General features: G+C 42.7%; 1 protein-coding gene across 2 annotated transcripts in view; it reads left to right on the forward strand.

Moving 5' to 3' along the window:
* The window catches only part of cpsf2 (cleavage and polyadenylation specific factor 2), a 7570-nt gene extending 789 nt beyond the window's left edge, over positions 1-6781 (forward strand). For both annotated transcript variants that reach the window (XM_034901041.1, XM_034901042.1), the window contains exons 3-15: positions 54-213; positions 316-421; positions 512-641; positions 730-845; positions 1031-1218; positions 1361-1651; positions 1803-1903; positions 2228-2431; positions 2535-2687; positions 3254-3476; positions 3842-4156; positions 4857-4991; positions 6280-6781. In XM_034901041.1, coding sequence (XP_034756932.1) covers positions 54-213; positions 316-421; positions 512-641; positions 730-845; positions 1031-1218; positions 1361-1651; positions 1803-1903; positions 2228-2431; positions 2535-2687; positions 3254-3476; positions 3842-4156; positions 4857-4991; positions 6280-6372 — 2215 coding nt within the window. In that variant the 3' untranslated portion in view covers positions 6373-6781. The remainder of the gene's footprint in view (positions 1-53; positions 214-315; positions 422-511; positions 642-729; positions 846-1030; positions 1219-1360; positions 1652-1802; positions 1904-2227; positions 2432-2534; positions 2688-3253; positions 3477-3841; positions 4157-4856; positions 4992-6279) is intronic.
* The last annotated feature ends 7845 nt before the right edge of the window (positions 6782-14626 follow it).

Raw genomic sequence — 14626 nt, forward strand, 5'->3', positions numbered from 1 at the left:
CCCCCCCCCCCATTGCGAATTAAAACCGGTGTGTGATGTCCATTTTCCTCAAGATATGTTCATCAGGTCGATGCTGTGCTCCTCTCCCACCCTGATCCCATACACCTGGGAGCCCTGCCATATGCTGTGGGGAAACTGGGCCTAAACTGCACTATCTATGCAACAATTCCTGTCTACAAGATGGGTCAAATGTTCATGTATGATCTATATCAGGTAAGAAGGGGGTGTGTGAGATGTCATGTAAAGTTATTTATAAATAGAGCTCAATTGCATGATAACTGTTTATTTCTTATTCATATCCTTCCTTCCACTTAGTCTCGAAATAACAGTGAAGATTTCACACTGTTCACCCTCGATGATGTGGATTGTGCTTTTGATAAAATCCAGCAGTTGAAATACTCTCAGATTGTCAATCTAAAAGGTGAGTAACTTGCAGACCCTTATAGAGTCGCCCCTGTTTGAGTATCGGAGATACCAAAGTGTTTCATATCTTTCTTTTTACCTTTTACAGGGAAAGGGCACGGTCTTTCCATCACTCCTCTTCCAGCTGGGCACATGATTGGAGGCACTATTTGGAAAATTGTGAAGGACGGAGAGGAGGAGATTGTTTATGCTGTGGACTTCAACCACAAGAGAGAAATGTGAGCACACACCAAACATTAATATGAAATGTGAATATATTTGGCTGTTAGTCCAGGTCCTTTTTTTAACTCTGTTTTTGTATTGTAGACACCTCAATGGCTGCACGTTGGAGAGCATTAGTCGTCCTTCCTTGCTTATCACAGACTCCTTCAATGCTACATATGTACAGCCGCGTCGCAAACAGAGGGATGAGCTGCTCCTTAGTAAGTCATCTTCACAAAACTCTATTGTAGTAATTAATGGATTTAACTGCATATTTATTACTTTAAATTCAAGCAACATCCTTTTTAAAGTCCTCTTTTTTTGTCCTTTTAAGACTGTTTTGTTGTAAAATGCTGTTTATTTTCATTAATATTCTTCCTTCTTTTTTCTTTTTTTTTACTCATAGCCAATGTAATGGAGACCCTTCGTGGTGACGGTAATGTCCTTATTGCCGTGGATACGGCAGGGCGTGTGTTGGAGCTGGCTCAGCTCCTGGACCAGATTTGGAGGACAAAGGATGCTGGGCTGGGAGCCTACCCACTAGCTCTGCTCAACAATGTTAGCTATAACGTGGTGGAGTTCTCTAAGTCACAGGTATCAATCCTTTATAGAGATTTTGTATTATTTCTTCCTTTGTTAATTTACCAGGATAGTTGTTTGGATTCAGAATCACCTTATTTGCCAAAAACAACATATGTACGCAATAACATGAACTTACTCTACTGTTTTTCTGTAGGTGGAGTGGATGAGTGACAAGCTCATGAGGTGTTTTGAAGACAAGAGGAACAACCCCTTCCAGTTCCGGCACTTGACCCTGTGCCACAGTCTGGCAGACCTGGCCCGGGTGCCCAGTCCCAAGGTGGTGCTTTGTAGCCAGCCAGACCTCGAGTCTGGCTTTTCCAGAGAACTCTTCATCCAGTGGTGCCAAGACGCCAAAAACTCCGTCATCCTGACCTACCGCACTACACCTGGAACCCTGGCCCGCTACCTCATCGACAACCCTGGAGAGAAGATGCTGGATCTGGAGGTGAGACCAGCAGTCAGGATGCTGATTTGCTTTGACAAACGCCCCATGGGAAGCTCCTGTCTCTCACATTCAGACCCAGCTGAGGAAACGACAAAAGGTGTCATTCTATCATTTGCACCATACCTATCTTTCACTTTTCTCATTATGACAGGTGAGGAAAAGGGTGAAACTCGAAGGCAAGGATCTGGAAGAATATCTTGAAAAGGAGAAAGTAAAGAAAGAAGCTGCTAAAAAGCTTGAACAAGCAAAAGAGTAAGTAGAACTACCCATGGGTTGACTGGGTGCTTGAGGGTTAGACGTCGATTTTTGATGATGCCTTATGCCGGTTTGTCCATCAAAAAATGTGATTCATACAGTTTTTCCTGTCTTCTAACAGCTAAAATGGGAAACGGCAACAGTAATACAAATGGTGCTCTACCTTGTAAATTTAAAATGAGATATTTAAACAGAATTCTCTAAATGGGAGATGAGTCATGCCACATTTAAGACAACATGTATCTGCAACTGAACAAAAACATCTTTTCTTGGAAAATGAAACTTATGCACTCTGTTCATTTTTATTTCATGCACTTGCAGGGTGGATGTAGACTCGAGTGACGAGAGCGATATGGACGATGATCTGGACCAGCCAGCGGCAGTGAAAACTAAACACCACGACCTGATGATGAAGAGCGAGGGGAGCCGCAAAGGCAGCTTCTTCAAACACGCCAAAAAGTCTTATCCTATGTTCCCCACACATGAAGAGAGAATCAAATGGGACGAGTATGGGGAAATCATCAGGTACTACAATATTGATACACAATGTGAACGTCAGATTACAGAAAGATGGATACAGATAATTCACAGCTGCCATCATCAGTAAACCGTGATTGGTTTCTCACAGGCTAGAAGACTTCCTGGTTCCTGAACTACAAGCCACAGAGGAAGAGAAAAACAAACTGGAATCCGGGTTGACCAATGGGGATGAACCCATGGACCAGGATCTCTCTGTTGTTCCCACCAAATGCGTCTCCAGTGTGGAAAATCTTGAAATTAGGTCAGTGATCCTTTTAAATCCATATGACTCCGTGACAGGAACTGTGGGGTTTTAAGTTCACCATTTTAACTGCCACTAGAGCTGATCATTGGTCAACAGTACAGTGCTTTAGTGTGCTGGAGGGCCTCCAGCTGTCAATGAGTGTAACTGTGTGGAAGTGTTGTGTGTGAAAAAAGGTTATGTCTACTCAGCAAACCTTTCTTAGATGAATAAGAAGTCTATCAGGGAGTTGGGTTGGGAACGGGAGAGTCGCAGGTCCAAGTCCCGATACAGGGACTGGTAACTTGAGAAATGCAGTACCCCCCAACTGCTCAGGGCGCTGGTCCAGCACTGGCAGCCCACTCACTCTATCTCTCCATTTGTGCATGAATAGGTCCTGAGCATGTGTAAGTGTGTTTCAGGCCTGTGTGTAGTGATTACTAAGAAAACAGAGTGAAAATTGTAATTTCCCCACTGGGGATCAATAAACAGTATGAATTATAATAATTATTAAATAAAATTACTCAACAATGTTTGACAATTCAGCGGTATTAAAAAAACTTGAGCCCGCCTTCATTCTTCTACAGAGCGAGAATCTCGTACATAGACTACGAGGGTCGCTCTGATGGCGACTCCATCAGGAAGATTATTAATCAGATGAAGCCCAGACAGCTGGTGATCGTTCGCGGGCCGCCGGAAGCCAGTCTGGACCTGGCAGAGTCCTGCAAGGCATTCAGCAAGGACATCAAAGTCTACACACCCAAACTGCAGGAGACTATAGACGCCACCAGTGAAACACACATCTACCAGGTCAGCCTCACTGAAAGCCTGCTTTTTTTTTTCTTTTATTAAAGTGAATATGGTTGCCTCGTACTGATTGCATGTAGAGAATAGTTTCTGACTTTGACCTCAGAAATTTCAAACTCTGAGTACAAATGGAACGCACTATAAGTGTATCATAATGTTTTCTATTAAATGTGTGTTAAAATAGATTTTATAAAGCTAAAATGCTCTGCCTTGAAATAGCTAAACCTGATAAATCTGTCTTTGTCAGCCCCTTGGCAATTAAGCCAGGACGTTAACTGCTACAAGGTAGATTTCTTTAGCAAAGGCATCAGAGCAGCCTTCCATGACAGGCCGATGTCTTCATGTCGTCTCATCTTCTTGCGGTAAAGGTGCGGTTGAAAGACTCCTTGGTGAGCTCCCTGCAGTTCTGCAAGGCCAAAGACACAGAGCTGGCCTGGATCGACGGTGTGCTGGACATGCGCGTGGTGAAGGTGGACACGGGTGTGATGCTGGAGGAGGGGGTGAAAGACGAGGCGGAGGACGGCGAGCTGGCGATGGACGTGGCCCCCGATCTCAGCGTCGACCAAGACGCCACGGCAGTGGCAGCACAGCGCGCCATCAAGAACCTGTTCATGGAGGACGAGAAGGAGGTGTCCGAAGAGAGTGATGTCATTCCCACGCTGGAGCCACTGCCTCCGAACGAGGTAAGGCGGGGAACACAAGCAAAGTGGTTACGACACATCAGTATTTGTGAATATGAGTTGTATCGTAAGCTTAAAGATTCTCTCCATCCTGTTCTTAAAAATTCTTGAAACTACATCTTCTCCCTCTCACTGATTTAAAAAAAAAAAAAAAAAAAAAAAAAAATCTATGAATATGCAAAGATTTTTATTTTAAAAGTTGAATTGCTGGCCACAATATGTCTCAGTGAATGACAGACTGGTGTAAATCATTGGACAGTGATTACAACATACAAATACAACAAATTGTTAATTGAATTTACAGCAAACAAAATGCAATTTAAAACATTCCTTTTTTGAAAATTGAACTCAATATAAAAGGCACCACTGAAAAGTTTTTTTCTTTCAGCTAACACAAAACATCTGTGAGTGTCTTTCACCATATGTTGCAGCCTTTCACGATATGTATATTGCGCCAGTTGACATTGTAAGGATGATAGAATAAGGATATATTGTGCAGCCTTACAACAGATGAGTCTAAGATGCCATCAGCTGCCGCAGTCAGTGGTTAGCTGCAGAGAGAGTTAATCACTGAACTGGTCGCCATAGGACTCTGATTTGGACGACTTTTTAACGCAATTCCACCAGTATGTTCCCTCAATGGCGTCTAAGCAATTCAGACAGCCCTAAGTGTGATTGGCCCTCTCTTCTGGTCTCCGTCCAGATTTCAGGGCATCAGTCGGTGTTCATCAACGAGCCTCGCCTGTCGGACTTCAAGCAGATCCTGCTGAGAGAGGGCATCCAGGCCGAGTTTGTGGGAGGAGTGCTGGTATGCAACAACATGGTGGCCGTCCGCAGGGTGAGTTTTCCTTCCCACTGGCTCAGCGAGTGTGCTATCCATCAGCTCTCAGCAACACTAGTCACCACTAGCCCTCAACAGGGAGAGTACAGAACACATATGGCACAGGCTCATTTATTTTTTTGTCAAATCCACGCAATGAAAACCTTGAGCTTCTGGTTTTAGTCCAAATTGGATTCATATTTCAGTCTTTGCGCAAATGAGTTGTATAGTTGATATGTAGCCAATGTTTTAATGAGATTAAAGGACATGTACAAAACACTTAAAATAATTGTCAAACAACTCCAAAGAACTCAAAAAGCCTTTGGCTTGTCACAAGAAATCCATCCTTTCACATCTCCTGTCTGTGACCTTCAAAAACTTTTATTATACCCTTCAAAACCTCAGAAACAACTCAACAATCATTTAGCATCGCAACAAATAGACAGAATACATTTCGAATGAGTATTTATTGCCTTAGATTCGGTTAACATCAGAAGTAGCGTTTCGCTGTGTGACTTATTGAGCTTCTCTCTTTGTTTGATGATGGATCGGGACATCCTGAGCGGCGCTGTTCAGTGCAAGTTATTTGTGATGCGTAGGAAACTGCAGCTTAGTCGGGAGTCTAGAGAAACACGGGCCAAGGTTGATCTTGTATAAGGAAGTATTTCTACATTTGTTTAATGGTATTGGCAGTAAACTAAAATCAGCTTAAATTATTACCATTGCATTTAGGTGGTATTGTTTTCAATGAAATATACTGTAGTTACTGTAGATTAAGAGTAAAACGTATTTACCAACAAAGTCAGATAAGATAACATTAAAAGATACATTGTTGTCTTGGAACTGAAACTTAGTCCGAATTACACAAAACCTGTCAAATTAATAGTGTCTTAGTTTATAGTAAGCTGTGGTTCTTAATGTTTTAGAGGTTAAGGTTTTATTTACTAAATAACTAAAGGAAAAGTAGGAGCGAGCCAGAATACCAACAACAAAATGCATAATTGACAAGAACCTAAAATAGACTCAACACAGAAAAGGAAATCAAAGAGAACTGAGACCTTCAAAGGTGTGTGTGTGTGTGTGTCTGTGTCTGTGTGTGTCTGTAAATGGAAAAACTTGCAGTGGATCGCTTCATTAGACATTTAAATCCCAAGTCTGAACGGTCTGTGGGACTGAATTGGAAGCATATTTATTTTCTAGGTCAGCAGTGTGCTTTACAGCCACGGCTAGTGCATCTATGTTTAAAGGTGAAACCATGATGTAGAAAGTGTTAATGAATGGACCCATATGACCCATCTTTGTCCAGACGGAGGCAGGACGCATTGGCCTGGAAGGCTGCCTGTGTGACGACTACTATAAGATCCGGGAGCTGCTGTATCAGCAGTACGCCGTGGTATAGCAGCAGCAGCAGCAGCAGGAGGAGGAGGAAGAGGAGGAAGAGGAGGAGGACACGCCGCAGAAGAGCATGCCATGGCAATACAGAGACAATCCTTTACACGGACTCTACCTAGATAAAAAGAGCATACTGCACTCAGGCTACCTCTGCCTCATGGGCGGCTTTAACTGTTTCCCGGCAATCCCTGTTGTATATTTTCCCTTTTTTTTATAATTTTTCTTTCCAGATACCATTTTTTATTGTTAGTGTACCTCCACAAAGTGAGAGAGGTGGATGCTTTCCCTCGACTGACCCTTCTGTGTGTGAACAGACTCTACAACTTGTCTCTGTATAGTAACATCCTGATGTACTGGATGGACTAAAGGATTCCCCTTCCCATTCTGTCATTAAAAAAACTGTGTTTTCATAAATGCTTCACTGTTAAAGGTTTTTCTCAGATGTCGACATATTTTTCTCAGTTGTCGACATAACAAGCACAGTAGTTCACTCTATGGTGGGCAGTAAATTAAACACCACACATACTTTCTGGGAAAGAAGAAAGAAAAGGCTCCGGGTCATTTGCATTTCTGTAAACCAATCACAATGGTCTTGGGTGGCGCCAAGCTTCGACACAGAGATTGTTGCTCTGCAAAATAGTCTCGAGGAGTAACTTGTTTTGGTGGAACATTTGCCAACTGCAAAAGAAAACGCCAAATAAAATATTAAATAAGTTAACTGTTCGCTATGAGGGATGTCACGATTCAATCAAAAATTTGGGCTCAAGTGATTCTCAATTAAAAAAGCAATTCACAGTCTGTAAATGTAGTTACTTTTCCTATGTGATACTATACATTACATTTCACCATTACATCACTTTTAAATTAAAATATGAATCGATTTTTGGAATTCTATGAATTGATTTTGACTCAGTGGAGCTTGAATCGATTCATGTGATTTTCTTTTTTTTTGCACACCCCTACTGTTAACAAAATACAGTAACATGAGCTATTTAAATTAAGTTGATCTAGACCACTGACAACATGAAAGGGTCCAGAGTTTTATAATTGCACTTTCATTAAGTTGGGGGTCCTGCAAGAGACAGACTGGAAAAAACATGTCAAAAACAAAGCAGTAGAGGCCAGAGATATCCTGAGTTCCAAAAAGACTTGATCCTACACTTCCCAACATGCAAATTCATAGCATCTTCCATTCAACCGTCCCTGTCCGATAAATGCCCACACCTCCGGCTTGTAATGCAGCATGAATAATGTAATACATTGGATGTCTTAAAACCAAACTAGGCTAATCCTGATCAACATCATAGTAATTTTCTCAAAATTGACAAATTTCCTCCAGAGCCACAGGAGCTAGTCTTCTAGACTAGTGAACTTCATGTGTAAAATTGGCATATTATGCTGAATATTAAGTGTATACTTATACAAGTATATTTTTGTTGCAGAAAATAAGTGATAAGTAATGAGAGCCCCCTCTACCCATGATATGTTTTTTTAGCATGTGCTTTGTGTGTGTTGATCACCAAACTGCCTACTAGGTCAACTAGTTACTGTGGTAACACCAGATGGAGACATTTTTCAGCTGCTAACGGCCTCTGAATGCCCATATCAAATCTCCCCATGCAGCAGGACCATCTGTAATACAGTGGCGAGATGACATTGTCCCTAAAGTGATAACTGGGATTTAATATATAATTCAGCCTGCTATCTAGTGAGCCAGCACAACCGCTCTTCTTTTTATATTTTAGGTAATATGTCTCTTGCTGTAAAAAAAAAAGTGTTTACCTCCATGGCTGTTTGTGACAGGGTAAAAAAAATAATAATGAAACGGTTCAGCGGTTTGTTTTCTTATCGTTTACAGGCACACATGGATATACAGCCTCACCTCTGCTGTGCTCCAGCGAGGTCTAACCGGTGTAGAGAAAGTTGGGTGATAAGAGGGGAAGTTGCTGGCGTTGAGGATGGAGGGGAAGGCAGGGTGTCACTGCCGGAGAGATGTGTCTTCTGCAACCATGGTGGCACGTTGGCTCGGTTGATTACGTTTGCACTGTGGTGTGAATCCCCGGGGTAGATCCTTAACCCAGGCAGCTGTGGAATGCCACTTTTGCAAATATACCAATACAACCCCCCCACCCTTTTTTCCTACTTCCTACTTCCTGCCTCCCCCACATCTCCTTCTCATCCCCAACTGTCCAACATCAAATGTGCATCACAGTGGCAGAGACTCCTCCTACACTTATAGCCTGTTAAGCAATCACAAGGGGGCACACACACACACACGTAGGACAGTGAAAGCAAGCAGTGTTAGTGTGTGTGTGTGTGTGGGGGGGGGGGCAATCATGCACATGGTTGGAGGAGTTAGACTTGAGCACGGATGGATGGTTGGCTGACGTGCAGGCCTGTTTTTACACAGTTGCATAACATACAGTTTTGCACTTTAAAAACATTAAAATTTAAATGCTCTTTTTTAATCCGTGGCTCACACACACACACTTCATGTTCAGAAACGCATCAATGGTGCCTTTTATTTGTTTCTTCCCCCCCTCCCCTAAACCTCAGTAACCTGTGACAGACAGGAGCTGAGTGAGAGATAGAGAGCTAGAGTGGAGACAAGGAGGAGAGGGGAGCTCTTCTGCTTCATGCCAGCCCTGCCCAGTCACTGCTTTTCATTTTGATAATTGACCGGCAACGCCAGAAATGTCCATCACCTAATCCTCTTAGCTCTCATAATGCTGACTCTGTCACAGAAGCCCCTGTTTTAATGTAACAAGCAGCTAAGCCCAGAGCGCAGGGCAGTCTCCCAGGGGCACTGAGGCCGCTCTGCCCCCTGGAGGCCAGCGAGAGATCTGCTCTCAACTCAACAAGTGCTCTGCCAATCTGTCAAATCCATAAATCCATAACCTGGCTCCCCTGCCTTTCACACTGTACCCATTGGCACAAAGATCTACTCAAAAAAGAGCAACTTCGTCGTGGATATCATTCATCTGTGTGGATTGGAGGATGAATGAATTTAATCCCTTTTGAATTCCCTGTCTAAGCTCACTAAGCAGACCACTTAATGCCAATGACATCAATGTAATAATGTAAAAAGGGGAAGGATTTCTATGAAACCTCACAATATTCAAACATAGCATAAGGCTGATAATACTGATACCAGCTCTGGAAAATAGAACTTGTCACTTTCCCCATATTGACATCATATTAACATTTCTGCAGCTTTATTAACTGCTGCTTTTGGGCTAATCAAAGGTTGTGAATGAAAACAAAGCAGTCCGTTTGACCGAATGACAAATCCCATTGTTATGCACGTATCTCACCCTCAGAGAAAATGCTTGATATTTATAAGACCATATTGTAAGACTCAAATTAAGGAAATTCAGGAAGCCACTATTGATGAAATCTTAAATATTAGTTTGACATGCTGGAAAATATGCATGCAAAAGCAACATGCCAGCCTCAGCCTTGTAATTTTTAGTCTGAGATACGATATCTCCTATGAAAGGGCTACAGAGGTGTCCACAAACTGGACACTGGAACTTTCTCTAAATATCTGTTTGTGTGGAGTTGACTGTTAAACAATATCTCTTAATTTATTCAATCCATCTTCTTCCCTAATTCCTGCCTCAGTAGGTAATCCCCAGGTGCTGGCATCTTCCTGTGGTAATGGTCTTTCAGTAGAGGAACCACTCTTTCTCACCCTCTCTTTAAGACACATAGATATGCCGTGTTAAGCAGGAATCCTGAATTACACCATTACGGAGGTGATCCTCTTATGCAACCTACTCTTCACACCCATCCACAAAGCGGGGATGCTCACAAGCACAAATCCACCAAGACACTTCCTGCCAGATTATCCACAGTCCACAATACTGCAGCTGCCATGTTTCCTTTTTGATGAAACAATGCGTTTTGTTGGCTGGGACTCATCCTTACTGCTCCCTGGCAGAGACGTTTGGATGACTTAGCAATCATGTGTATGTGACTGGATATTTAGGACAGATTGCATGAGATTGTTTTCCTTGGCTTGTGTACAAACAGCGTATTGTTCTCCTCCCAGAGCAAAACCAACCTGACCAGTTGGATGTCTGTAACTTGAGGCAATGCAGACAATTGGATCAGGAAACACGTTCTTGGATGAGGGCAGCATCAGCCTCTTAGCAAACTGCATTCAGGCAGACATGTGGTTCCAGCCAGTCAGCAGATGCAACCTGGCTGGCCCGATCTTTCCCCTCAGCGCATCAGAAGGAGCCGACCTTATCTGATGTGACCAAGCTGACACTACCTTGAGAGTTGTGAGGAGACCCTGCTGATGATTAATTCAAGCTCAGAAAACACGATGAGGATTCACTCTCTTTGTTTACCCTTGCAGACGTCTCTCCTAAACCTAGGATGACTCTCTGGCATGTCACAGGCCATATAATAGGGCTGAATCATCTGCAGTAAATGATGTAGATGTGAGAATATGTATGGGCCAGACTGAGGAGTGTGGATACAGAGAAGTGACTCAGCAGCATCACAACTGTTTGTATCCTCGCAGTTCACTTTACACGGCAGCACTCTGAGCAGTGGCCTGCAGACCTCAAATAGAATGTTCAAATTAACTTGTAGAGCAACAGAATACGCATACATCCAATGAAATGATGGGTTGCTGCAGCAAAGTGCCCTAAGCAGTCAGGCGTTCATGCCTGGCTCAGGGGCATCTCAGCAGTCCATTGCCCACCCTGGACTTGAGCCGGCTTCCCTCCGGTTCCCAAGCCAAGTCCCAATGAGAAAGGGCCGCTACTAGCCATTAGGCCAGTAGGCAAGCCATTATTTCATTATTATTAGGGTTGATTTATTTGATTAGGAAAATCGTTAATCAACATTTCTGTTAATGCGCCACACTGTTTAGCCAGTTGGCTGATTTTCAACTGTAGTCATAGTTACCTTGCATGCATGTCTTTAAGGTGGGAAGAAACCAGAGCACCCGGAGGAAAGCCACGCAAACACGGGGAGAACATGCAAATGCCACACAGACAGACCCAGACCAGTGATCAAACTCTGCAGTGCCAACAAGTGCCAACTGTAAAGCAGAAGGGCTAACTTCTGAGCCACCGCGCTGCCACCGTGCATTTTCAACAATTAAAAGCTAGACCTATCAAAATTAAACATTCCAGACATCAGCAATAGAATTCTTACTAGGAAGAACTCATCACCTGACCAAGGTTCCACTAATGGCTGTTATGCTTTACGTGGCCCCAAAGCAGTGAACAGGAACAGGGATGGTAAGTGCAAAAGGTTTATTCAACAAAAAGATTCACAAGCAAGGGCTGGCTGGCTGGAGATGTCCTCTGAGGCAGAGGGAAAACCAGTCGTCAAATCGCTCGGCAGCACAAGTGTAGAGCTGTGTAACCTACACAAAAACAAGCACAGAAAAAACTGGAAGTCAGAAGCAAAAACATGCTCCCGGGTTTGTGGAAATGAGAGTGAGATATCCTGCAGAGAGGAGAGGAGAGAGAGAACCAAAACAGAATCCTAACAAGGGCTTCTGGCAAAAAAGGGCTGTGGGCCCCTACTGACCCCCTATGTATTAGTTTGTGGTAACTTGATTAAGTCAACTTGTGTGTCATAAATATGCTTAAGCACAAGATCACCTAAATTAACGAGGGCTGTGAAACTAGAATTTAACGTAGTATCCCCTCCACGACCAGCCTCTAGATCATGTACTAACGCGGATGTCCCCCACCACTAGTTTGTGTTTGTGCTTTTAGTGCTGCATTTTGTATTACCAAACAAATGTCCAATCATTCAAACTACCACAAACATCACATGGTGACCCCCTGATTTTCTGGGGTCCCAGCGTTGATTGGTAATCCAGCCTTTATTCTACCTATTCAATAGCGTCTTTGGTCAGACCCTCCCAAATGCCCAAGTTTTCAAGTTCTACCACAAAGTTTGCAACTCTTTTGTTAAAAATGTGATGTCTCAGGGTAATTTTCTCAGACTTTAAAACACTCCTGTTTTTACCGACTAAGCAGTGTCTTCATGAAAAGCTAACTGATCTCCATGTAAAACTGGAGGAGTGCTACCATCAAAAGCACGTTCCAGTCCTCGTGCCAGCTTGTGAATAATGAGTTTGATATTAGCAACTCCTACTCATCCTCCCACTACACAGGGCCTATAACTTTTGTGTCCAGTATGGAGGTGTGCAGGGTGATGAAATCACACAGCAGGGAAATCTACTGGCTCATTGACTTTAATGGCCACCACCCCCAACTGCAAGTGAATGAAGTTGAAGAACTCGCCTTCATTTGGCCTCTGCTTCAGAGTACGGCTGTAGCCTGTGTCTCCAAATCGGATGATATCTTCCCAGAATGAATGGGCAGCATGTTTCTGTTGGCACGACCTTTGTGATCAGTCTGAATGGGACTCCACTGTTCTTTGCAAGGGGAAAAGGTTGCTCTTTGCCTGCCTACCCTTCCTTTTTGTCTCTACAGACAAAAGAATAATGACGTTTTTATGTTCATAAATCAGCTCATTGCAAAAGGCTAAGTCTCTCTCAGATATAGCCGTCTTTTTCCTTTAACCGCTGACTGCCGTTGAGCAGAAGAGTGCCCCGAACAGTAAAACCTTTATCCAATTTTTACACAGTCCTGATGCTCATGCTAAAATGACTAAAACAACAATCCTAATCACTCAAAAAGTGACTGCTAAGCAGGTTTGGTAGAACTGATAAAGAGTTTGTCACCAGAATAATGAAAAATGTAGAGGAGTCATTTCTTCTACAGTAGCAAAAGCACATTTACCGTTCACATTAGCATTTGCCATGTAAAGAGGTTGGACAAAATTACAAAAACACCCTGCAGTTTAAAGCAGTCCAATGCAACCTTACAAACTACCGCCTCAAATTGAGCTTGGAAGTTCATTCTTGCTCAATGAACAGTAGTAGTAGTTTCAAAACAAAATGGTAAATCAAAGTCCACTCAATAGTTTGTACTGGATGTCTTCTTGTACTGCATTGATTCACCAAACATTTAAGGGCATCTAGGGAGACAGAAGCCACCTACTGTACACCCCTCGGGAACTTAAAGTTTGAGGACACCGTTTTTTGAGAGATAATTCAACAGGAATGAAAAACATAAATGATCAATTTGCTGTTTGCTGGAGCATCTCATGTAGTTACAGTATAAGGCACTGTGTGAATCATAATATTTGGTGCAGATGCTGTCTTGGTTGTCTGTGTTGCCTTATGTTGACGACAGCTGTATGGGTGAGTTTTCATATCCTGAAAGATAAAGAGGGCAGTACAGGAGGTGGCTGCTGCATCCAAAATACACAGATTAGACTCTCTGTTGCTTGTCTCTACCCTGTTTACTCTTCACACCTGAGCAGGCATACAAATAAACCTGCAATCCTGCCACAGAATGCTCAACGCTCACGATTAATATTTCATTTTTCCTGCAGCTCACTGAGGGGCTTATGCAAGGAGTTAAAATCAGCAACTCTCCAGAGACATTTCCTGTGTGTGTGTGTGCGTGCGTGTGTGTGTGTTTGTGTGTGTGTGTTTGTGTGTGTGTGTGTGTGCGTATGTGTGTGTGTTGTACTCACCTACTCGTATCAACCATTGCCTAAAGTGGGCTCTACAATAGTTGGCAGATTGAGAATAAAAGAGTTTGAGAGCTGGGGATATTTCTCTCTCCATCTGTTTACTTGCTTCAGATAATTATTAGTTACAATGCCAGCAGTGCATTAATTGAAGGTGTCACGCTTCCTTCTTTGGCTCAGTGTCACCTATCACCATAAACACACCTCAGCAAAATCAACCCCACTTACTCTGTGCATGGGACATCTCAGCTCTGTATAGTCACTGTGCAAACACTGCAAAAGGACAGTGTACAATATTCCAGTTGTTGTTATCGCTCTTATATTAACCATATAAACAAAGGCACAGAGAAAAAATATACCGAGGTATAACAGCGTTTTCAAAAATTGTTTTAATTACAAAGTTCTTGAAGGCGTGAACTTGAAGATTAAATATTTTTATTGATCTGAAGTATGAGAACAAACAGTTGTCTTATCCTAAGACAATCATGAGACAGGTGAAGACAGTGTAGTTTTTGACTACACCTTTCTGTTTTTGTAGTGCAATAAAGCATAATGTTTACCTGTGCCATGCTTAAATGTAACAGTAACACAAATATTGAAGAGTCTCAAAGCCAGAAAACTTGACTCAGTTATGCGAGTTTCACAGCAGCAATGTTTATCTAAAATGTGTTACCATTAGC

The sequence above is a fragment of the Etheostoma cragini genome, chromosome 18, assembly GCF_013103735.1.
Source record: "Etheostoma cragini isolate CJK2018 chromosome 18, CSU_Ecrag_1.0, whole genome shotgun sequence".
Taxonomy (NCBI): domain Eukaryota; kingdom Metazoa; phylum Chordata; class Actinopteri; order Perciformes; family Percidae; genus Etheostoma; species Etheostoma cragini.